General features: G+C 37.7%; 1 protein-coding gene across 4 annotated transcripts in view; it reads right to left on the bottom strand.

Annotated features, from left to right (window-relative positions):
• Positions 1-24,125, bottom strand: part of NETO2 (neuropilin and tolloid like 2) — a 63,527-nt gene that overhangs the window by 14,937 nt on the left and 24,465 nt on the right. For all 4 annotated transcript variants that reach the window (XR_006605571.1, XM_045076024.1, XM_045076025.1 and 1 more), the window contains exon 7: positions 10,236-10,464. Coding sequence is in view for 3 of the 4 variants with exons in the window: in XM_045076024.1 (XP_044931959.1) it covers positions 10,236-10,464 (229 nt within the window). In the remaining variant the exon portion in view is untranslated. The remainder of the gene's footprint in view (positions 1-10,235; positions 10,465-24,125) is intronic.

Raw genomic sequence — 24,125 nt, forward strand, 5'->3', positions numbered from 1 at the left:
TTTGTATTTATAATAAGCAAAATCAACAAAATAATTACTAGGAAGTATAGACAAGTCACTTGGATTTTTATAGGAGATAGAAAGAAAGGCAATAGAACCAATTTTTCCTGGGATTTGTTCACGTGAATTATCAGGAGTTAAAGGAAAGAATCCTAAAATCTGTCCTCGGACATTTTCCACTTTTAAGCTGGGTCAGTGTCTATACATGAGTTACCCCATTCTTCAATATAAAAAGGTTCTCACGTGCTCACAAAATAGTAAAAATGACTTTTAAAGACGTAACCAACTCATAGAAAGACAAACACGTAACCACACACACACACACAAAATCTAAAGAATATACACAAAAGGAAATTCCAATATGTTGCCACAAAAAAATCTAACCACAAAAAAAGGTTGTGATGAAGAAAACGAGGGACAAAAAGCTTGAAGACATTTAGAAAACCAACAGCAAAAGGGAAGAAGTCCTTCCATCTCAGTAATCACTATAAAGGTCAATGAGTCAAACCCTCCATTCAAAAAGCAGAGATTGGCAGAATAGATAATTTTAAAAACCCCCAGAGGATCCCACTATATAATGTTCTACAAAAGGCTCACTTTAGATCTAAAAATATAAATTGACTGAAAGTGAAAAAATGGAGAAAGATATTCCATGCAAATAGTTACCAAAAGATAGCTGGACTGGCCATACAAATATTAACAAAAAATAGACTTCAAATCAAAACTGTTGCAAGTGACAAAGAGGGACACTATATTGGTAAAAGGGGTCATTAAGAAGATACAACAATTATAAAAAAATATAACCCAAAAGTCAGACTCCTAAAATATAAGAAGCAAACACTATCAGAATTCAAGGCACAATTAGATATTCTACAATAATGGTTGGAGAGTTCACTATCCCACTTTCAATAATGAGTAGAACAATTACACAGATAAATAAGCAAATAAAGAATAACACTATAAACCAAATAGACCTAATAGATATATACAGAAAGTTCCATCCAGCAACAGCAAAATACACATTTTTTTCAAGCATATACGGAACTTTCTCCAGGATGGACCATATGTTACACCACATACACACAAAAATCTTAAAAGACTGACATCATACAAAGTATCTTTTCCAATCACACTAAAATAAAACTAGAAATCAATAACAGAATGAAAACTGGAAAATTCATAAAGATCTGGAAATTAAATTATACACTCTTAACCCACTAACTGGTCAAAGAAGAAATCAGAAAGGAAATTAAAGAATACCTTGAGATAAATGAAAATGAAGACACAACACAGCAAAACTTTATGAGATGCAGTGAAAACAGCGCAAGAAGGAGATTTATACCTATAAATGCTATATTAAAAAAGAAGAAAGATCTCAAATCAGTAACTTAACCTTAAAGAATGAGGAAAAAAGGAAAAACTAAACTTGGAGTTCTGTGCCTTTGTCAGAAATGCTAAAATTATAGAGAAGAGAAATAGAAAATGGAAAAATTAGAGAAAAGAAAAAAAGGTTCTTTGAAGAGAACAAAACTGGCAAAACTTTAGTTACAATGACTAAAGTAAAAAGAGAAACAGATGAAAAGATTCAAATTACTAAAATCAGAAACTCAAGTGGAGACAATATTGTAGATGTTACACTATAAAAGGGATTAAAAGAGAATCTTAAAAACAATTCTGCACCAACAAACTGCTAATCTAGATGAAACAGACAAACTCCTAGAAACATACATTCTACCCAAACTGAATGAAACTAAACAGAAAATTTGAATAGCTCTCTAACTAGGAGTTTGAAACAGTAATCAAACTATCTCCCAACAATGAAAAGCCCTGGGCTGGATGGCTTCACTGGGAAATTCTACCAAATGTTTACAGAACATCAATTCTCAAACTCTTCCAAAAAGCTGGAGAGAAAGGGTTACTTCTTTTTGATTCGATGGAACAGCATGACCCTGACAGCAAAGCCAGACAAAGATACTACAAGAAAATAAAAGTACAGACCAATATCCCTTATGCATATTGATGCAAAAATCCTTAACAGGGCGCCTGGGTGGCTCAGGGGGTAAAGCCACTGCCTTCGGCTCAGGTCATGATCTCAGGGTCCTGGGATCGAGTCCCACATCGGGCTCTCTGCTCGGCAGGGAACCTGCTTCCCTCTCTCTCTCTCTGCCTGCCTCTCCATCTACTTGTGATTTCTCTCTGTCAAATAAATAAATAAAATCTTTAAAAAAAAAAAATCCTTAACAAAATATTAGCAGTGAATTCAGCAACATTTTAAAAGGATCATACACCATGACCAAGTGGGACTTATTTCTGGAACATAAAAATGGTTTTATATACAAAATCAATCAATATAATACAACACATTAACAGAATAAAGAGAAAAAAAAATGACATAACCATCTTAACTGAATCAGAAAAGCTTTTGAGAAAATTCAACATCCTTGCATGATGAAAACACTCAATAAACTAGGACCAGAAGAAAACTTCCTCAACATGATAAAGGTTATATATAAAAACCCCACAGCTAAAACCTACTTAATGGTAAAAGACTAAAAGCTTTGCTCTTAAGATCAGAAAGAAGACAAAGGTGTCTCCTTTAGCTTCTATTCAATATAGTTCTAGAAGTCCTGGCAAGAAAAGGAAATAAAATAGTACCCCAAATTGGAAAATTACCTGTTTGCAGACAATATCATCTTTTTTTTTTTTTTTTTTTTTTTTTTTTTTAAAGATTTTATTTATTTATTTGACAGAGAGAAATCACAAGTAGATGGAGAGGCAGGCAGAGAGAGAGAGGGAAGCAGGCTTCTCCGCTGAGCAGAGAGCCCGACGCGGGACTCGATCCCAGGACTCTGAGATCATGACCTGAGCCGAAGGCAGCGGCTTAACCCACTGAGCCACCCAGGCGCCCCGACAATATCATCTTATATGAAGAAAACTTTAACAAGATTATGTGCACGTGTGCGCATGTACGCGCGCGCGCGCACACACACACACACACACACACACCCAGCTAATAAACTAACTCAGCAAGTTGCAGGATACAAACACAACACAGAACAATCAGGTGATTTTCTACACACTCACAATGCAGACTTGTAGACTTGCATACTAAGCAGTACTAAACACTCCTGAAAAAAATTAAAGACAACAAATAAATGGAAAGACATCCTGGGTTCATGGGCTGGAAAACTTAACATTTATTAAGATAACACTACTAAACTACTCAAAAGCAATCCACAGATTCATTATGATTTTTATTAAAAAAAAAAAAAAAAAGGTGTTTTTAGCAGTGCCTTCTGTAAGAGAAGGAAAGGGCTTCTAACCCTTTCGGTCTCGGGGCTGGGCTAAGGAAAACACAGCTGAGCCTGGGTCATCTTGTGGTGACAGGAAGTAAGAAAATAATTTAATTAAAAAAAAAGAAAAAAAAAAAAGGAAGGGCACATCAAAAGTTGAAAGGGACAACTTGAAGGAGCTCCCAAGGGCTGAAGCTGGGACTTTGAGTAATAAATTATTATTAATATTATAATAATTACATGTTATATATAATTATATATACAATAATGGCATAAAATAAATACCAATAAACTCATACTGATATAAATCACTGAAGAGATAAATGGGAAAAATAACTCTTCCTCACAGTAGAATTACAACTAATAAACAGAATAATAATGGAAGCAGAAAACTACCATTAGGTAAACATTACAATAATTCCTATCACAGGCAGAAATCATTAACAGATGCTAAAATTAGTGAGCAAAGGGATATTTGCATAGTCTCAAAAAAATTATTACCTAGAAATGAAAATATCAGTAACTTTATGATGGAAAAGCCTGACAGACAGCACCTTAAGGAAGTGACCAAAGTTAGCATGAGACAAATCCACATGTACCCCCCTACCTCACTGGTGTGATGAGCTAAGAAAGGTGTAGTATCATTTCTGTGATATTGACAGAAATATGTAACCTCAAAAGAATCGAGAAAACATCAGACAAACCCAAACTGACATTCTACTAAAAAAATGGCCAGTGCTCTTCAAATATATTAAGGTCATTAAAGACTGAGAAACTGTCACAGATTGAGGAGACTCAAGGATAGATATTAAGTAAATGCAGTGTGGGATACTGCATCAGAAAAGACATTAATGAAAAAACTAGTGACATGTGGATAAGGTCTATATATATATTGGTCGATAATACTAAATCAGTGTTAATTTTCAGTTTTACCACATTATTAGGGGAATCTGAGTGAAGAATATATGAAAACTCTATAGTAGAGAGGGAGGAGCAAGATGGCATAGGAGTAGGAGACCTAAATTTCATCTGGTCCCAGGAATTCATCTAGATAGTTATCAAACCATTCTGAATACCTATAAACTTAACAGATTGTTCAATTCTATGAATAGAAAAGAAAATTTGAATAGATCAAATATTTTTGATATATATTTGAATAGATCGAAAAAAAAAATACTTTCTATTTGACTTGGTTAGTGTGTATTTTCCTGGGGTTGTTGTTAGCCTTCCAGCACTTTGTTCTGTCATTCATCTATTCTTCTCTGGACAAAATGACAAGGCAAAAAAACTCACCTCAGAAAAAAAGAAGAGGCAGTAACGACAGCTAGGGACCTAATCAATATGGACATTAGTAAGATCTCAGAACTAGAGTTCAGAGTGACTATTAAAAAGATGCTAACTGGGCTTGAAAAAAAGCACAAAAGATAGTAGAGAATCACTGGAGAAATAAAGTCCCTTTCTGGAGAAATAAAAGAACTAAAATCTAACCAAGTTGAAATAAAAAAAGCTATTAATGAGGTATAATAAAAAATGGAGGCTCTTAATGCTAGGATAAATGAGGCAGAAGATTATCACTATATTAGTGATATATAAGACTAAATGATGGAGAATAAAGCTGAGATTAAAAAAAGAGAGATAAACAACTACTGGATCATGAGGGGAGAATTTGAGAGATAAGTGATACCATAAAACAAACAATATTAGAACAACTGGGATCCCAGAAGAAGGAGAGAGAGAGAGGCAGAAGGTATATTGGAGCAAATTATAGCAGAGAACGTTCCTAATTTAGGGAAGGAAACAAGCATCAAAATCCAGGAGGCACAGAGACCCCCCCCTGAAAATCAATAAAAATAGGTCAATACCCTGTTATCTAATGGTAAAACTTACAAGTCTCAGAGACAAAGAGAAAATCCTGAAAGCAACTCGGGGCAAGCGGTCTGTAACCTACAATAGTAGATAAATTAGATTGGCAGCAGACCTATTCACAGAGACCTGGCCAGCCTGAAAGGACTGGCATGATATATTCAGAGCACTACACGAGAAAAATATGAAGCCAAGAATACTATACCCAGCTAGGATATCACTGAAAATAGAAGGAGAAATAAAAAGCTTCCAGGACAAACAAAAACTAAAAGAATTTCCAAACACCAAACCAGTCCCACAGGAAATACTGAAAGCGGTCCTCTAAGCGAAGAGGGAGCCTAAAAGTAACAGACCAGAAAGGAACACAGACGATATACAGTAACAGTCACCTTACAGGAAATACAATGGCACTAAATTTATATCTTTCAATAGTTACCCTGAATATAAATGGGCTAAATACCCCAATTAAAAGACACAAAGCATCAGAATGGATAAAAAACCAAAACCCATCAATATGCTGTCTACAAGAAACTCATTTTAGACCCAAAGATACCTCCAGATTTAAAGTGAGAGGGTGGAAAACAATTTACCATGCTAATGGTCATCAAAAGAAAGCCAGAGTGGCAATCCTTATATCAGATAAATTAGATTTTAAGTCACAGACTATAGTAAGATATGAGGGAGGACACTGTATCATACTTAAAAGGTCTGTCCAACAAGAAGATCTAATAATTTTAAATTTCTATGCCCTGAACATGGGAGCAGCCAATTATATAAACCAATTAATAACAAAATCAAAGAAACACATCAACAATGATACAATAATAGTAGGGGACTTTAACATCCCCCTCACTGAAATGCACAGATCATCTAACCAAAAGATCAACAATAAAGGCTTTAAATGACATACTGGACCAGATAGACATCACAGATATATTCAGAACATTCCATCCCAAAGCAACTAAATATACATTCTTCTGTAGTGCACATGGAACATTCTCCAGAATAGATCACATCCTGGATCACAAATCAGGTCTCAACCGATAGCAAAAGATTGAAATCATTCCCAATGAAATGCACTTGTAAATAAGAGCATGTTTTCAGACCACAATGCTTTGAAACTAGAACTCAACCAGAAGAGGGAAGTTAGAAAGAACTCAAATACATGGAAGGTAAAGAGCATCCTACTAAAGAAGGAATGGGTCAACCAGGAAATTAAAGAAGAATTTAAAAAATTCATGGAAACAAATGAAAATGAAAACACAACTGTTCTTGGGATTCAGCAAAGAGAGTCCTGAGAGCAAAGTATATAGCAATACAAGCCTTTCTCAAGAAACAAGAAAGGTCTCAAATACACAATCCAACCCTATACCTAAAGGAGCTGAAGAAAGAACAGCAAAGAAAGCCTAAACCCAGCAGGAGAAGAGAAATAATAAATATTAGAGCAGAAATCAATGAAACAAAAGAACAGTAGAACAGATCAATGGAACTAGGAGCTTGTTCTTTGAAAGAGTTAATAAGACTGATAAAACCCTTGGTCAAACTTATCAAAAAGAAAAGAGAAAGGACCCAAATTAATAAAATCACGAATAAAAGAGGAGAGATTACAACCAACACCAAAGAAATACAAACAATTATGAACATAATTATAATTATAGTTAACATATTATGAGTAACTATATGCCAGCAAATTTGACAATCTGGAAGAAATTGGTGCATTCCTAGAGATGTATAAATTCCCACAACTGAACTAGGAAGAAACAGAAAACCTGAACAGACCCATAACCAATAAGGAGATTGAAGCAGTCATCAAAAAATCTCCCAACAAAACAAACAAGAGCCCAGGACCAGATGGCTTTCCAGGGGAATTCTACCAAACACTTAAAGAAGAATTAATAGCTATTCTCCTGCAACTGTTGCTAAAAATAGAAATGGAAGGGAAACTTTCAAACTCATTTTATGAGACCAGCATTACCTTGATCCCAAAACTGGGCAAAGACCCCATCAAAAAGGAGAATTAGGGCGCCTGAGTGGCTCAGTGGGTTAAGCCGCTGCATTCAGCTCAGTCATGATCTCAGGGTCCTGGGATCGAGCCCTGCCTTGGGCTCTCTGCTCAGCAGGGAGCCCGCTTCCCTCCTTCTGTTTCTGTCTGCCCCTCTATTTATGATCTCTGTCAAATAAATACATAAAAATCTTAAAAAAAAAAAAGGAGAATTATAGGCCAATATCCCTGATGAACATGGATGCAAAAATTCTCACCAAAATACTAGCCAACAGGATCCGACAGCACATTAAAAGGATTATTCACCACAACCAAGTGGGATTTATTCCTGGACTGCAAGATTGGTTCAACAACTGCAAATCAATCAGTGTGATACAATACATTAATAAAAGAAAGAACAAGAACCAGCTCAGTAGATGCCAAAAAAGCATTTGAGAAAGTACAGCACTCTTTCTAATCAAAACGTCACAGTGGAGGGAGAGAGGGTTCATACCTCAATATCATAAAAGCCATCTATAAAAAACCCACAGCAAATCTCATTATGAATGTGGAAAGACTGAGAGCTTTTCCCCTTAGGTCATGAACACAGCAGGGCTGTCCACCATCACCACTGCTATTCAACATAGTCTAGAAGTCCTAGCCTCAGTGATCAGACAACAAAAAGAAATAAAAGGCATCCGAATCGGCAAAGAAGTCAAACTCTCACTCTTTGCAGATGATATGATACTATATATGGAAAACCCAAAAGACTCCATTCTAACGAGTAGAACTCATATAGGAATTCAGTAAAGTGTCAGGATATAAAAATCAATATAGAAATATTGATTTTCAGTTGTATTTCAGAGATCAGTTGTATTTCTATATATCAATAACAAGATAGAAAAAAGAGAAATTAAGGAGTTGATACCATTTCCAATTCTACTCATAAGCATAAGATACCTGGGAATAAATCTAACCAAAGAGGCAAAGAATCTGTACTCAGAAAACTTACAGAGTACTCAAGAAAGAAACTGAGGAAGACACAAAGAAATGAAAAAACATCCCATGCTCATGGATCGGAAGAACAAATAATGTGAAAATGTCTATACTACCTAGAGCAATCTACACAGTTAATGAAATGCCTATCAAAATACCATGAAGTTTTTCAAAGAAATGTTGAAAAAGAAAACCAAAGTTGTTGGCATCACAATTCCAGACTTCAAGCTTATTACAAAGCTGTAATCATCAAGATTGTATGGTACTGGCAGAAAAACAGACACATAGATCAATGGAACAGAATAAAGACCCCAGAAATAGACCCTCAACTCTATGGTCCTCTAATCTTCGACAAAGCAGGAAAGAATGTCCAATGAAGAAAAGACAGTCTCTTCAACAAAAAGTGCTGGGAAAATTGGACAGCCACATGCAGAAGAATGAAACTGGACCATTTCCTTATACCACACACAAAAACAGATTCAAAATGGATGAAAGACCTCAGTGTGAGAAAGGAATCCATCAAAATTCTAGAGCAGAACACAGGGAGCCTCCTCTTCGACCTCAGCCACAGCTACTTCTTCCTAGAAACATTGCCAAAGACAAAGGAAGCAAGGGCAAAATGAACTATTAGACTTCATCAAGATTAATGCTTTTACACAGCAAAGGAACAGTCAACGAAACCAAAAGACAACTGACAGAATGGGAGAAGATATTTGCAACTGACATATCAGATACAGGGCTAGTATCCAAAATCTAAAAAGAACTTATCAAACTCAATACCCAAAGAACAAATAATCCAATCAAGAAATGGGCAGAGGACATGAACAGATATTTCTGCAAAGATGACATCGAGATGGCCAACAGACACATGAAAAAGTGCTCCACATCACTCAGCATCAGGGAAATACAAATCAAAACCTCAATGGGATACCACCTTACACAAGTCAGAATCACTAAAATTAACCAGTCAGGGAAAAACAGGTGTTGGCGAGGATGTGGAGAAATGGGAACCTTCCTACATTGTTGGTGGGAATGCAAGCTGATGTAGCCACTCTGGAAAACAGTATGGAGGTTCTTCAGAAAGTTGAAAATAGAGATACTCTATGACCCAGCAATTGCACTACTGGCTATTTACCTTAAAGATACCAATGAAGTGATCCAAAGGGGCAAGTGCACCCGAATGTTTATAGCAGCAATGTCCACAATAGCCAAACTATGGAAAGAACCTAGATGTCCACCAACAGATGAATGGTTAAAGAAGATGTGGTAGATTTACACAATGGACTACTATGCAACCATCAAAAAACTCCGGTCTTGCCATTTGAAATGACGTGGACGGAATTAGAGGGTATCATGCTGAGCAAAATAAGTCAATCAGAGGAAGACAATTATCATATGATCTCACTGATATGAGGAATTTGAGAAACAAGACAGAGGATCATAAGGGAAGGGAGAGAAAAATGAAACAAAATAAAACCAGAGAGGGAAAGAGACTTTATCTCAGGGAATGAACTGAGGGTTGCTGGAGGGGAGGGTGAAGGAAGGACGGGGTGATGGACACTGGGGAGGGTGTGTGCTATTCACAGTGCTGTGAACTGTGTAAGCCTGATGAATCACAGACCTGTACCCCTGAAGCAAATAATACATTATATGTTAATTAAAAAAAAACTTAAAAATAAAACCCCTCTGTACTATTTTTATAACTTTAAATAAGCTTAAAATTATTTAAAAATAAAAAGTTAGAAACAAAGAAAACATAGCCTTTCTGAATTTTGAAGAGCATGGTTTGGTAGATTCATAATTATATACCAAACTGAATTAAACCACTGGTAATTATTTTTAATTTTGAAAATCTTGAAAGGAGTTTCCACTTTCTGTGTTCCTATTATGCTTACACCTCTATAATAAGGCAGTGTTGCAATTTATGCTTTAACATGGTTTTTCACCCAGGACACTTAATTTCTTGAGAAAAGGGACTCCGACTTATTTATTTCTACATTCTCTTTGACTTGGCAGTCTTTGTCAATAGGAAATGCTCAATAATTAAATTCTGAATGAATGAAAATTATGTAAAAGATCTCAATGCTATAGGATTTACTTACGCTCCACAAAGGAAGTAAAGAGCATTCTGAATCTGCTTAGCCGACTACCTTCATCTGCCCACATTCGGATCACTCCAACTCCTGTTTTCAGCATCACATCATTGGCCACAGTGCTGCAAAACTTAGCCTTCAGATTTTCAATAGAACTGCTTCCATCATAAACTGCAACGAAGTTTCTCTTGCATTCATTTGAGTGCTCCATTTGATAATCTAGGAACCTCAAATAAATCTGTAACATTAAAACAGAGAAAAACACTGCTTTTGAAAAGATTAAAATTGAGTGTTGTATTTCTGACTATCCAGTCAACATGGTAGAAATACAGAACTACGACAGCTGACAGGGGCACAAGAGCTAAAGGCTGGTGCCCAAGAGTCAAAAGAACCAATACTGATGGTTTCCTTCTTAATGGGACCAAGCATTAAGGAACCTAAGTTTGTGTTTTGTCTATAAAGAAACTTTTTGCTCCACAAGGCAAAATAGTTTTCTTATTATGAAAGCAACCTCCTGGTACTGACAAATTGGGAAAATAAAAGAATCACTCTTGCAATTGTTGCGATTTTTTTTTTTTTCAGTTTTTCTTCACATTTTAAAAACCCAAGTTTAATTTTAAGATATATACACCCTGGAACACATTGAAACCATTTTTATCTTACTATACTCCTCAATACCACAAACGTTTCCATGATATCTTGTTGTTTGTTTATCTCTTATTCTATACTGGACATTTAAGTGATTTTAAGACTTCAACCCATAAATAACAATTTCTATGTTATCAGTCAGGAAGATATCAACTGCAGTATCAAAATAAGCACTATTAGTATCTATTTTATTTAGCATCCTCTTTCTTGAAAATTTTATAGGCAGCTTGCTACCTGGTACTAAGTTCTTAAGATATGGTTGGCCCACTTTTGTTTGAAGATTTCCTTTAGACTGTAGGCTTAGAAATACTGTGAGCGGGGTGCCTGGGTGGCTCAATGGGTTAAGCCTCTGCCTTTGGCTCAGGTCATGATCTCAGGGTCCCGGGAATGAGTCCCGTGGGCTCTATGCCCAGTGGGGAGCCTGCTCTCTCCCCTCTCTGCCTACTTGTGTTCTCTCTGTCAAATAAATAAATAAAATCTTAAAAAAAAAATACTGTGAGCATTACTGCTCAGATTGTGGACTTAGAAACACATTGTACGTATCTCTAGGAGAACTGAATGAAATGATGAAATGGCTATTATTCCTTACAGGCAGGGAGAAAATGAAGGCTCAGTTTGTTAAGAACTTGCCCAAGGTTACTCAGGGTGAGGATTTGACCTGGGTTGGCCCGACTCTACCATTCGTGTTCTTTCCACCCTCTGGGGTGCCTTTTCTGCACGCATGCACAGACAGTTCCCTTTTTGCTCTAGTTGTTCCTCTGTGACTCTACAATTGAAATCTTAGTGAATAGAGAATAAAAATTTCCTTTGTCGTTAAAGACATGAGTATTCATTCTAGTTTCTATTTCTGAGGTAGCAATGTGATGCCACCTCCAACTCTCATTTTAAAGATTTTATTTTTGGGGCGCCTGGGTGGCTCGGTGGGTTAAAGCCTCTGCCTTTGGCTCAGGTCATGATCCCAGGGTCCTGGGATCGAGCCCCACATCGGGCTCTCTGCTCTGCGGGGAGCCTGCCTCCCTCTCTGCCTACTTGTGATCTGTCAAATAAATACATAAAATCTTAAAAAAAAAAAAAAGATTTTAAGTAATCTTTATACCCAACATGGGCTTGAATTCACAACCCCAATATCAAGAGTCACATGGTTCTACTGACAGAGCCAGCGAGGCACCCCAGCCCCTGCCTTTTAACTTAAAAGACTTCATGGGGTGCCTCGGTGGCTATCAGTAAGTGTCTGCCTTCCGGCTCAGGTCATGATCCCAGGGTGCTGGGATGGAACCCTGGATTGGGCTCCCTGCTAAGCGGGAAGGCTGCTTCTTCCTCTCCACTCCCCCTGCTTTTTAAAGATTTTAAAAATCTTTTAAAAATTTAAAAATAAAAGACTTCATATAATAAAAATGTAATATCTAGTATCTCTTCCCACTAAAATACCTTGATGGCATAAAACTAAGAGCAAACAACTAAAAAATATACCTCAAATGGATAACTTTTGACCAAGTAACTTTGGCTTATTGGAAATGATCATCTTGTTACTTACTTCCAGGAGAATTGTAGAAAATAGGTAATTAAATAGGATTACCAATTCAAAACTTCACACAAAATCTTCATGCATGTATTACATAGAAACAAGAACTTTCCTTACATGTATCATTAGTACTCATTAATTTCTCTATTTCTTATATAATTTTAACATTCTGCCCATGGTTTTGTGGTAATGGGCAAGTATCACCAATACTGTGTGACTATCTTCTCTATTACACTGTGAGGCCTTCTAAGGAGAGAATCATGTTCTAATTCTATCTAGTGTCATTCTTGCTCCTAGGAAGAATGAATATATGACTAGGCTTATAAAACTATGAACTTGGTAGATCTAAATATAAGAAAAACAGGAAGTCTGAAGTGTATCTTCTCTGTTTTTTTAAATCCAAAGATACATGGTTCTATCCAAGGCCATAGTAAATGCTCTTTAAAGGTATTGAACTCAAGAGATTTAAGTCATAAGACAATGACATTCTTTTCTTTTGTGAATGCAGCTCAATACTGAAACAGTTCAGTTCAACTAATTTTCAGAAATTATTTCTAACAAGGGGCACCTGGGTGGCTCAGTTGGTTAAGCATCTGACTTTGGCTCAGGTCATGATCTCAGGGTCCTGGAATCCGGCCCTGCATCTCCAAGTCCAGCTCCCTGCTCAGCGCGGAGTCTGCTTCTCACCTGCCTTCTGCCTTCCCCCTGCTTGTGCTCTCTCCCAAATAAATAATCTTAAAAAATCTTTTCTAACAAACAAAACTGACAAATTGAAACAGGGAGGAGACACAGACTACTCTTCTCTCCGCCAAACTGCAAGACCACAGATCTGCTAAAGGCTCCTGGTCTCTTATCACTCCTACAGCCTCCTCAGGGAGGTGGAGTGAGTTACCTTAATGGTGGGGAGGGATTCTGAAATCTTTTTCCTTCCCTCTTTCCCTGGACTGGAGAGTAGGTAGCAGTTACCTCAATAAGTGGGTTTTCTCTGCCTATGTAAACTTTCCTTGGGCTGGTCTGGCCCAGGTTAGACTTAGGTGGGAAGTCGAATAGGTGGTGGCTAGGGAATTAGCAAGTCTGATAAAACTCTCATCAAGCTGGTTCCTCCAGCCCTCTTGTAATAAAGGAGCTATTTGGAATCTCCATATTCTCCCATGTGGAGGGGAAATAGATGCTGTCTATTGGAACACCCCTCCACCTGCCCCTGCCCAGTGCAATGAGATCCTCAGAGAGCGACTATAGACATAACCTTGGGGTTACTATATATTTGGTTCTGGACGATAATAAAGTGAACACTGCAATCAAGTGTGTCAAACGAATCTTTTGGTTTCCCAGTGCATATAAGTTAGCTTCTACTGTAGCCAGTTAGGCATGCAATAGCATTGTCTTAAAAAAAAAAAAAAAAAAGAAAAGTAAATGCTTTAATTCAAAGGAAAGTCTTGGGAGGGTCTTGTCTCGATGTGGATGGCTGCTGACCAGGGTGGTGGCTGCCAAACGCTGGGGTCACTGTTACAATTTCTTCAAATAAGTTAACAATGAAGTTTGTTGCATCAGTGGAATCTTCTTTCACAAATATTTTTTCTGCAGCACGTGATGCTATTGGTAGCATTTTGCCCATAGAACTTCTTTTGTCTTTAAATTCAATTAATTAACATGTTATTTGTTTCAGGGGTACAGGTCTGTGACTCATCAGTCTTATATAGTAATACCCAGTGCTCATTACAACACATACCGTCAACGATGTCCATCACCCCTCCAACCTGAGATTAAAAGTCTCTTATGGTTTGTCTCCCTCTCTGGTTTTGTCTTGTTTCATTTTTCCCTCCCTTCCCCTATGAGAATTCTCTTTCTCTGACTTATTTCCCTTAGCATAATACTGTCTAGTTCCAAACATGTTGCTGGAAATGGCAAGGTTTCATTTTTGATGGCTGCATAATATTCGTATGTGTGTGCATGTGTACGTACATATATCACAGTAGAACTCCTTTTAAAATGGAGTCAATCTTCTTAAACCTGCTGCTGCTCCTTTATCAAAGATGTTTATATAATATTCTGAATCCTCTGTTGTCATTTCAACAGTCTTCACAGCATCTTCACCAGGAATAGATTCCATCTGAAGAAACCACTTTCTTTGCTCGTCAAAAGCAGCAACTCTCACATGATATAACGAGCAGTGGGCATTAAAGAAGACTGATGAATCACTGACCTCTAACTCTGAAACTACTAATACATTATTTGTTAATTAATTGAATTTATCTTTTTAAAAGATTTTATTTATTTATTTGACAGAGATCACAACTGGCAGAGAGGCAGGCAGAGAGAGAGAGAGGAAGGGAAGCAGGCTACCGGCTGAGCAGAGAGCCCAATGAGGGGCTTGATCCCAGGATGCTGGGATCACGACCTGAGCTAAAGGCAGAGGCTTTAACCCACTGAGCCATCCAGGCGCCCCTGTTAATTAATTGAATTTAAATTAAAAAAATAAATTCATCTTAAATCCAAATTAAAAAAAAAGATCAACTCCTCATTAGCTCAAGTTTGATCATGAGATTGCAACAATTCAGGCATATGTTCAGGCTCCACTTCAAAATCTAGCTCTCGGGCTGTTGCCACATCTGCAGATACTTCTCCACTGAGGTCTTGAATCTTTAATTTGTAAAGCACGCAGTATTTGTGAAGCACAATAAAAGGAGGTATGCCTGCACAGCATTCCAGATCAAAAGGAGACACCAGATAATTGGCAATGCAACGGACTCCCTGACATTAGATCCCTGTCTTATGGTGGACATAAAATCAATTCTTAAATGTAAAAACTAACACACACAGATGAAAATTATAGAAGTGTAGTTCTATGACCTTTGGTTAGGAAAGTTTATTTAAAGCAAACACAGAAGACACAGAGTATAAACCATAAAGATTATCAATTTTATTATATAAAATAGATTTGACTTTGAGAACCAGCCAAGATGAAGCACAGTATTGCTTATTTCTCTTATTGCAACTAAAAACTGAGGATAAAATATGAAAAGCAACTCCATGAGGATTCTGGAAAGTAAAAGGTGGGTGTCGATGGGAAGTCAAACTTGAAGGACCCATCCGTTTTTTCCTGGTCTCCTGGGCTGATATTCATGGAATTCAGGGAACTCAGAGAAAGCACTGCAGCCATAAGACTGAGAAAGGGACCCTTCCCAGCTGAGGAGTGGGGTGAGGCAGAGATTTCTGGCTTGTTTTTCCCACTCTACCGGCTCTGCTCAAGGTCAGCACCAGTCATCGGGTCCACATGCAGCAGCTATAGGAGCAACTAAAACCCAAGAGAAGTCCCATCTCTTTAATTAGCAGAACTGAGAAAGGACAGGATGTTGGGAGATTATGGAGGGACTCACCATTATTTTTTTCCTCTTCTCTTAGTCACTCAACACTCACAACAGTTAGGAGGCAGAAACTGAAGGAAACTTATCTTTCTGCCACCAGTGGAAATGAGAAAGAAAAACCATGCTATCCGGAGAATGTGAAGAACTCTTGGAGAAGAGGGAGTTAAAGAAAATGCACTAGTTCTGGCTTACCCCTAAGCTGTGTATTCATGAAACAGAACTAAAGAAACATGACAAAGGTGTTGAGAATGAGATTCTAGTACAAGCCACTGTCCAAGTCCCTGAGTGGGGGGCATGGCCTGGGCAGGTCGACCCAGCACAGCACAGCAAAGACCATGAAGATGACAAACACTGGAACCACCGCCCACATAAAGTGACAAGGTATGTGCAATCTGAATCTAACTGGGTAGTTGGTCTGACAAAAATAAAATGAATAAAAAAAAAATCAACATTTTCCAGGTATTTTTAGCAGGACCCAGAGTCTCACAGTGTTATATTCAAACTGTCCAGGACATAATTTAAAAAAATAACTCACATATGAAGAATAAGGAAATGTGGTTAGTTCTGAAATGAAAGAAGAGTCAAGAGATCCCAGCCCTAAGAGGACTCAGATATTGAAAACTACCAAAGACTGGAAGAATTTTTTTTTTTCCTAAGAGAGAGAGACTTCTTAAAGAGAGACTTAAAAGAGAGACTTGTGCCCAGTGCAGAGCCAGATGGGCTCACTCTAATGACCCTGAGATCATGACCTTAGCTGAAATCAAGAGCAGGATGCTTAACTGACTGAGTCACTGAGGCATCTCAGAATTGCCAAACACTTTAAAGCAATTATATAAATATGGTCCATGAGGTAAAGGCAAACACTAAGGGAGTAGAAAGACCACAGTGGAAAAATAGAAATTATGAAAAAGAACCACATGAAAATTTTGAAAATGAAAAGTATCTGAAATTTTTAAAAAATTCACTCTAAGGGCCGAAGACGAGAATGGGATGACAGAGGTAAGTCAGTAAACTGGAAAATGACTCAGGAGAAACTATCTAATATGAGATACTGAGAAAAAAGGATTGAGGGCAAATGAATACAGTCTCAAGGACCTGTAGAACTATTTCAAAAGTGTCACTTAAGTCTCAGAGGGAGGAGAGGTTGCTACAGAAAAAAATATTTGAAGAAATAACTGCTAAAAGTGCCCCAAGTCTGGTGAAAGGCAAAAATTTACAGATTCAAAAAGCTCAGCAAACACCAAACAGGATAAAAGCAAACAAAAAAACATGGCCTACAGACATCAAAATCAAACTACTTAAAATCAGAGATTTAAAGTCTTGAGATCTGACAGAAAAATGATGTATTTTGTAGAAGCAAACGGTTTGAGTGACTGTGGATTGCTCTTCAGAAATCATCAAAGCGAAGGACAGTGCAGCAAAATTTTTAAGTGCTGAAAAAAAAGAACTTGTGAACATCAGAATTTTGTACCCAGCAAACATATTCTTTCAGGAATGAGAGCAAAAGAACTACACACCCTGGTGAAGACTTAAGAGACTTAGAAAATTTGTGGTACACAGACCTGCAATAAAAGGAATGCCAAAGAAAGTTCTTTAGATAAAAGAGAAAGGATACTATAATGAATCTTGGAACTTCATGAATGAAAGGAAACATAAATGGTAAATATCTGGATGAATATAAACCATCAAGGATAAAAAAAGAGGCTATCACTATAGACCTCACCAACATTAAGGAAAAAAAAAGGGCTCTGGGCTGGCTCAAAGACACGTACAACTCTTGATCTCGCGGTTGTAAGTTCGAGCCCCATGTAGGGTGTAAACAAGAATAAAATAAACAAACCAGTGAACAGCTCTATGATGCCAAATCAGATAACTCAAATGAAAATGGACAAATTCCTGAAAAGGAGCAAACGGCCCAGACACTTCTGACAAGAAATATGTAACCTGAATGGCCATATATTTATAAAAAATAACGAATTCATAATTTAAGACCTTACAAAAAAGTCTCCAGGCCTAGATGAATTCATAAACAAATTATAACAAACATGTAAGGAAAAAATTATGCTAATTCTTCACAACCTCCTCCAGGAAGATGGTGCACTTCTAAACTCACAAGACCAGTATTACTGTGACACCACCAAAGACAGAAGGAAACTACTCATCAACATTCCTGTGATTTATAATAAACAATATATATATTTGAACTTTGTCTCTGTTTCTGGCTCAGACCTCCCCAAACCCTTGGAATTTCCTGAGCAATAAGAGCAGCGGGAACATGTTCTATTTGGTCTCTTGTCCTCAGTTTCTGAAAATATTCCAGCCGTTGAGTTGAAACTAATCGTAACAAGTCCCTTTCAATGACAATTGACTTCCTATTAATGAGGTTATCTTCTGGAAATCCCTTAAGGATGGGGACTAGTTACTAGGGGAAATAACCATGAGTTGAGGGCTTAAACTTTCAGTTCTATGGCGATTTTCCTGGAGGGGAGAGGGGCGGGGATGGAGGTTAGATCAAGCACCAATGTCAGTGATTTAATCAACCATGGTTATGTAGTAGCCTCCATAAAAACTCAGAAGGATAAGGTTTGAAAAAGTTTCCAAGTTGGTGAATCAGAATGTTTCCATATGCCATCGTGCCAGGCCCCCCACTCCATGGGGAGAAGCTCCTTTGTTCAAGACCTCACTGTGTCTTTTGATATGGCTGTTGAATCTTACCCTTTAATATGCTCTGTAATTAACTGGTAATTTAAGTAAGAACACTGTTTCCCTGAGTTCTCTAAGTCTCTCTAGCAAATTAATCAAATGCAAGGAGGAGCTACTAGAAACCTGATTTCCAGCCAGTTGGTCAGAAGCACAGGTGACAATGACAACTTTGACATGAAACTGGCATCTGAAGTAGAGGCCAGACTTGTGGGACGGAGCCCCCAATTCTTAGAATCTGGTGCCATCTCCAGGTTGACAGTGTCAGACCTGAGCTGAATTGTAGGACACCCAGCTGGTGTCTGGGAACTACTTGGTGGTGTGGGGGAAAACCCCACAAGTTGGAAGTGGTATCAGAATCATCAACCAGGGGCGCCTGGGTGGCTCAGTGGGTTAAGCCACTGCCTTCAGCTCAGGTCATGATCTCAGGGTCCTGGGATCGAGTCCCGCATCGGGCTCTCTGCTCAGCGGGGAGTCTGCTTCCTCCTCTCTCTCTCTCTGCCTTCCTCTCTGATTACTTGTGATCTCTCTCTGTCAAATAAATAAATGAAATCTTTAAAAAAAAAAAAAAGAATCATCAGCCAGAAAAGCAGCAACATATAAAAAGTATAATACTTTCATATAATCATAACCAAATATAGTTTAATCTAGGAATACAAGGCTGGTTTAAATTTTGAATAATCAATATAAGTCACCATTATAAATAGACTAAAAAAGAAAGGTTATATGATCAAAACCTCAGAAAAACAGAGAACTTCTGTAACCTGGTAAAGGGCAGCTACAAAAACCCAGAGCTGTGGGACGCCTGGGTGGCTCAGTTGGTTGGACGACTGCCTTCGGCTCAGGTCATGATCCTGGATTCCTGGGATCGAGTCCCGCATCGGGCTCCCAGCTCCATGGGGAGTCTGTTTCTCTCTCTGACCTTCTCCTCGCTCATGCTCTCTCTCACTGTCTCTCTCTCAAATAAATAAAATATTAAAAAAAAAAAAAAAGCCAGAGCTGACACCATACCTCATGGTGAAAATCTGAATCCTTTCCCTCTCAAACTCCGTAACAAGGTAAGTCCTAATCAGCACCATACTGGAAGCTACAGAGCGCAGAAGTGTAGACTTTAAAGCTCCAATAATCAAGACAGTGTGGTACTGACAGAAGGAGACCCATACATACAAGAAACAGAATACAGCCCAGAAAGAGATTCTTACAAATAAAGCTATCAGTATTAACAGAGATACAAAGGCAATTCAATGGAAAGGATAGTCTTCAACAAATGGTGCTGGAAAAATCAGTCATCCCTACTAGGAAGGAAGGAAGGAAGGAAGGAAGGAAGGAAGAGCGGAACCTTGAGCTATACCTAGTACCTTAGACAAAAATCAACTCAAGATGGGTCATAAATATAAAATTGTAGAAGCTTCAGAAGGAAATATAGGGAACACATCCTTATGACTTTGGGTCAGGCAGAGAGCTCTTGGGATTCATCAAAGGAAAATTCACTAAAAAAATTTACAATTTGACTTCATTAAAATTAACCTTTTTCTCTGTGAGAGATACTGTTGAGTAAAAAGAAAAGCCACCGACTGGTAGAAAATGTTTGCAAATCACTTGCCAGAACACTTCTTTAATCCAGAACTCAAAAGTAAGAGTACAGTAAGAACAGTAAGAAAACCACCCAATCTTAAAATGGGCATAGGAGACACTTTACCAAAGATTTAGACATTACAAAAACTTCAAGTTAAAACCTGATGATAATCAAGTGTTGAGAACTATGTAGAGTAATTGAAAATCTGATAACACTTCTTGTGGAAATGCAAAACAAAATAACCACTTGGGAGAACAGCTTGGTGGTTTCTTACAAAGCTACCATGTGAATCAGCAGGTTCAGGGATGGATATCCAGAAAAATGAAAACAATAACAACAACAACAACATGTTTACACAAAACCTGTATGGAAATGTTTATAGCAGTTTTATCAATAATAACCAAAAACTGGAAACAGTCCAAATGTTCAGATGGTAACAGTAAGCTACAGTATATCCATATAATAAAATCTGCTCAACAAGAGGGATAAGCTAATTGGTCCATGCAGTAACAGGAATCTCAAATGCACCATATTAAAGAATTCAGACTCACACAAACTGTGTGATTCTCTTAGTTTTAGAAATGGTAAAACAAAAGAACAAAAGATCATTAGTTGCCAGGGATCAAGACTGAAGAGAACGCCTGGGTGGCTCAGTCAGGTAAACCTCTACCTTTGGCTCAGATCATGATCCCCAGGTCCTGGGATTGAGTCCCACACCAGGCTCCTTGCACAGTGGGGATACTGCTTCTCCCTCTGCTTGTATGTTCTCTCCCTCTCGCTGACAAAAAAATAAAATTCTAAAGAAATAAGTAAAGATTGAAGGTAGGTTTTGACTGCAAAGGAAGAGCATGAGATAATTTCCCTGGGGTGATGGAACTGTTCTTGATTCTGGTGGCTGTCAAAAAATCTTCCTGTAGGTTGACATGACTGAGTATCCTGACACAACCAAGTGTCAGCAAGGACTGAGTAAAGGAAATGCTCTTAACTTGCTTTAAAAGGATAAACTGCCAAAAACACTTTGGAAAACCTTTTGACATGCTCTGGTAAAGCTGAAAATGGTCACACTCCACAAGAACTGCACTTCTGGATATATAACCATACAAAATCATCCTAGATGGGCATAATGAAAATACAAAAATTGCTACAGCATTATTTAATATAAAGTGTGAAAGTAGGGGTGCCTGGGTGGCTCAGTCGGTTGGTTGAGTAACCAACTCTTGATTTTGGCTTAGGTCATGCTCTCAGGGTTGTGGACTCAGTGGGGAGTCTGCTTGAAGTTATCTCCCTCTGCACCGACCCCCATAAGCAAATCTTAAAAAAGTAAAACTGAATGTCTAAAAAGAGAATGGATAGTGATTTCTACAACTGATACAAAATTTTCAAGTATAAGAATAATGTATATTTTCATAGTACATAAATATGAAGGTATAGAACTGCATATAGGAATTATAAAACTCAAACTCACAATAGGGTATGTGAGAAAGATAATGGGAACATAGATTTCCTCTATACCTGTAATATTATATAGCTTTTACTTTCTCATTTGATAGTATTTGATTTTCTAAGTATTTAAGAAATTAAATAATATTTCTCACATCTTGATTTTTCTTTGCCGGGGCCGGGGTGAGTGGAAGTGGAGAATGAGATGGGCAAGAGATCTTGCTCTCTTTACCAAGCGGAGGTGGGTAATATGTTATTTCAAACACTGAATATTGGAGAATGTAACTTCTTTTTTTAAAGATTTTATTTGGCAGAGAGAGAAGAGAGCAAGCACATGCAAAAGCAGGGGGAGCTGCAGAGGGAGAAGTTAAGACAGACTCCCCACTGAGCAGGGGCCCGACACAGGGTTCGATCCCAGGACCCTGGGATCCTGACTCGAGCCGAAGGCAGATGCTTAGCCGACTGAACTATGCAGGTGCCCCGAGATTGTCACTTTTAATAACTAAATTTTTAAAACTGAAAAAGTTCAAAATACTATACATGGTTGACATGGGAATTGGATCAAATTTTTAAAACCATTGTTAAACTAGATAGGTAAATAAACCTTAGAAATTTAAAGGAAAAAATGTTAAAGACTACCTTGAGAGCCGAATACTCAAAAATGGGATAAACTAGTTAATGGGCGATGTTTCAGAAAAATCCACTTGTAAATATACAAAAGAAGTCACTGATGTTCAAGTCCATTGTTCTCAGCGGCCTTTCCATAAAACTACAGGCATACTGGGCTTCTCAGACACTGCATTTTTTACATATTGAAAGTCTGTGGCAACCCTGTGTCAAGCAAGCCTATCAGTGCCATTTTTCCAAAAGAATTTACTCATTTTGTGTCTCTGGGTCACATTTGCTAATTCCCACAGTGTTTCAAACTTAGAAATTATTATATGTGAATCGCAACAATCTCATGATAAAGCGTTAACGGGTGAGGAGTTTCTCATGGATGAGCAAAGAAAGTGGTTTCTTCAGATGGAATCTACTCCTGGTGAAGACGCTGTGAGGACTGTGAAATGACAACAGAGGGTTCAGAAATTACATGGACTTAGTTGATCAAGCAGCAGCAGGTTTAAGAGGACTGACTCCATTTTAAAAGAAGTTCTCTGGGTAAAACGCTACCACACAGCATCGCATGCTGCAGAGAAGTTGTCTGTGAAAGAAGAGTCGATGAACGCAGCAAACTTGATTACTTATTTTAAGAAACTGTCACAGTGACCCCAGCCTTCAGCAGCCACCACCCTGATCAATCAGCAGCCGTCCACATGGAGGCAGCAAAAAGATATAGACTTGCTGAAAGCTTAGATGCTGGTTAGCAATTTTGAGCAATAAAGCGTTTTTGAATTAAGGGATGTATGTTGTTTTAGACACAATACTATTGCACACTTAACAGACTACAATACAGTGTAAACATAATTTCTGTATGTACTGGGAAACCAAAAAATTCTTTGAGTCACTTTATTACAATATTTGCTTTACTGTGGTCTGGAACAGAACTGGTACTATTTCCAAGGTGCACCTGCACATTTTTTATATACCAACTTTCCATACATGTGTAGTTTTTTTTACTTAAAAAACAAAAACAAAAACAAAAACAAACCCTGAGATACAGTTCACATACAGCATTCTATTAGTTTCAGGAGTACCACAGAGATTCAACAATTCCATACATTCCTCAGTGCTCCCCCACGGTAAGTGTAATCACCAAACAACATTATCCCAGTATTATTGACTATACTCTGTATGCTGTCCTTTTCGTGTCTGTGCCTTATTTATAACTCGAAGTCCATACCATTGAATTCCCTTTATCTACTTCACCTATTCCCTTACCCACCTCCCCCCAGCGACCACCATACATGTAAATTTTTACCTTCTAATTTTATCCAATTTTATTAGACAGTTCCATTCCATCCAAGTACCACAACTTTATCTTGAAGGGTAAGCAGCCCCACATGTTTTTACTCAAAACTGTTACGGTTCTTGTGAACACTTTGTCTTCTATGTGAATTCTGGAATTAGTTTGCCATCTTCCCTAGAAAGCCCTCCTGGGATTTGGACTGGAATTACTTTAAATTGATAAATTAGAGAACAATGAACATTTTTATGACATTGAATCTTCCCATCCATGAAAATGATCTCTATTTCTGTAGGCCTTCTTTTATGCATTTCAACATAATTTTAAAATTTGCTTCCTGATACCTACTGATTTGTTCTTATTGTAAATTGTGCTTTACAAATTTTTATTTTCTAACTGCTTTTGGCTGTAGTATAAAGAAAAGCAACTGATCTCTACAACCGATGAACTTTTTTCCTTTCTCTCATTTTGTTGCACTGACTAGGATTTCAGAACACCAAACAAAACCTTGACAACAGGCATCCTTGACTTGTTCTGTGCTTACGGTAAGTGCTTTAGAGGTTTTACCATTAATTACAGCGTTTGAATTAGGGGTTTTGTAGATATTCTTTATAATGATTAAAATGCATTCTCCTATGTTGCAATTACTGTGAGATTTTCATCAATAGGTTTTAAGTTTCATGGAGTATTTTTTCTGCCATCTACTGATATATCTGGATTTTCTCCTTTAATCTGTTAGTATGGG

This window comes from Mustela putorius, unplaced genomic scaffold (genome assembly GCF_011764305.1).
Source record: "Mustela putorius furo isolate JIRA1106 unplaced genomic scaffold, ASM1176430v1.1 tig00000174_pilon_pilon_pilon, whole genome shotgun sequence".
Classification (NCBI taxonomy): domain Eukaryota; kingdom Metazoa; phylum Chordata; class Mammalia; order Carnivora; family Mustelidae; genus Mustela; species Mustela putorius.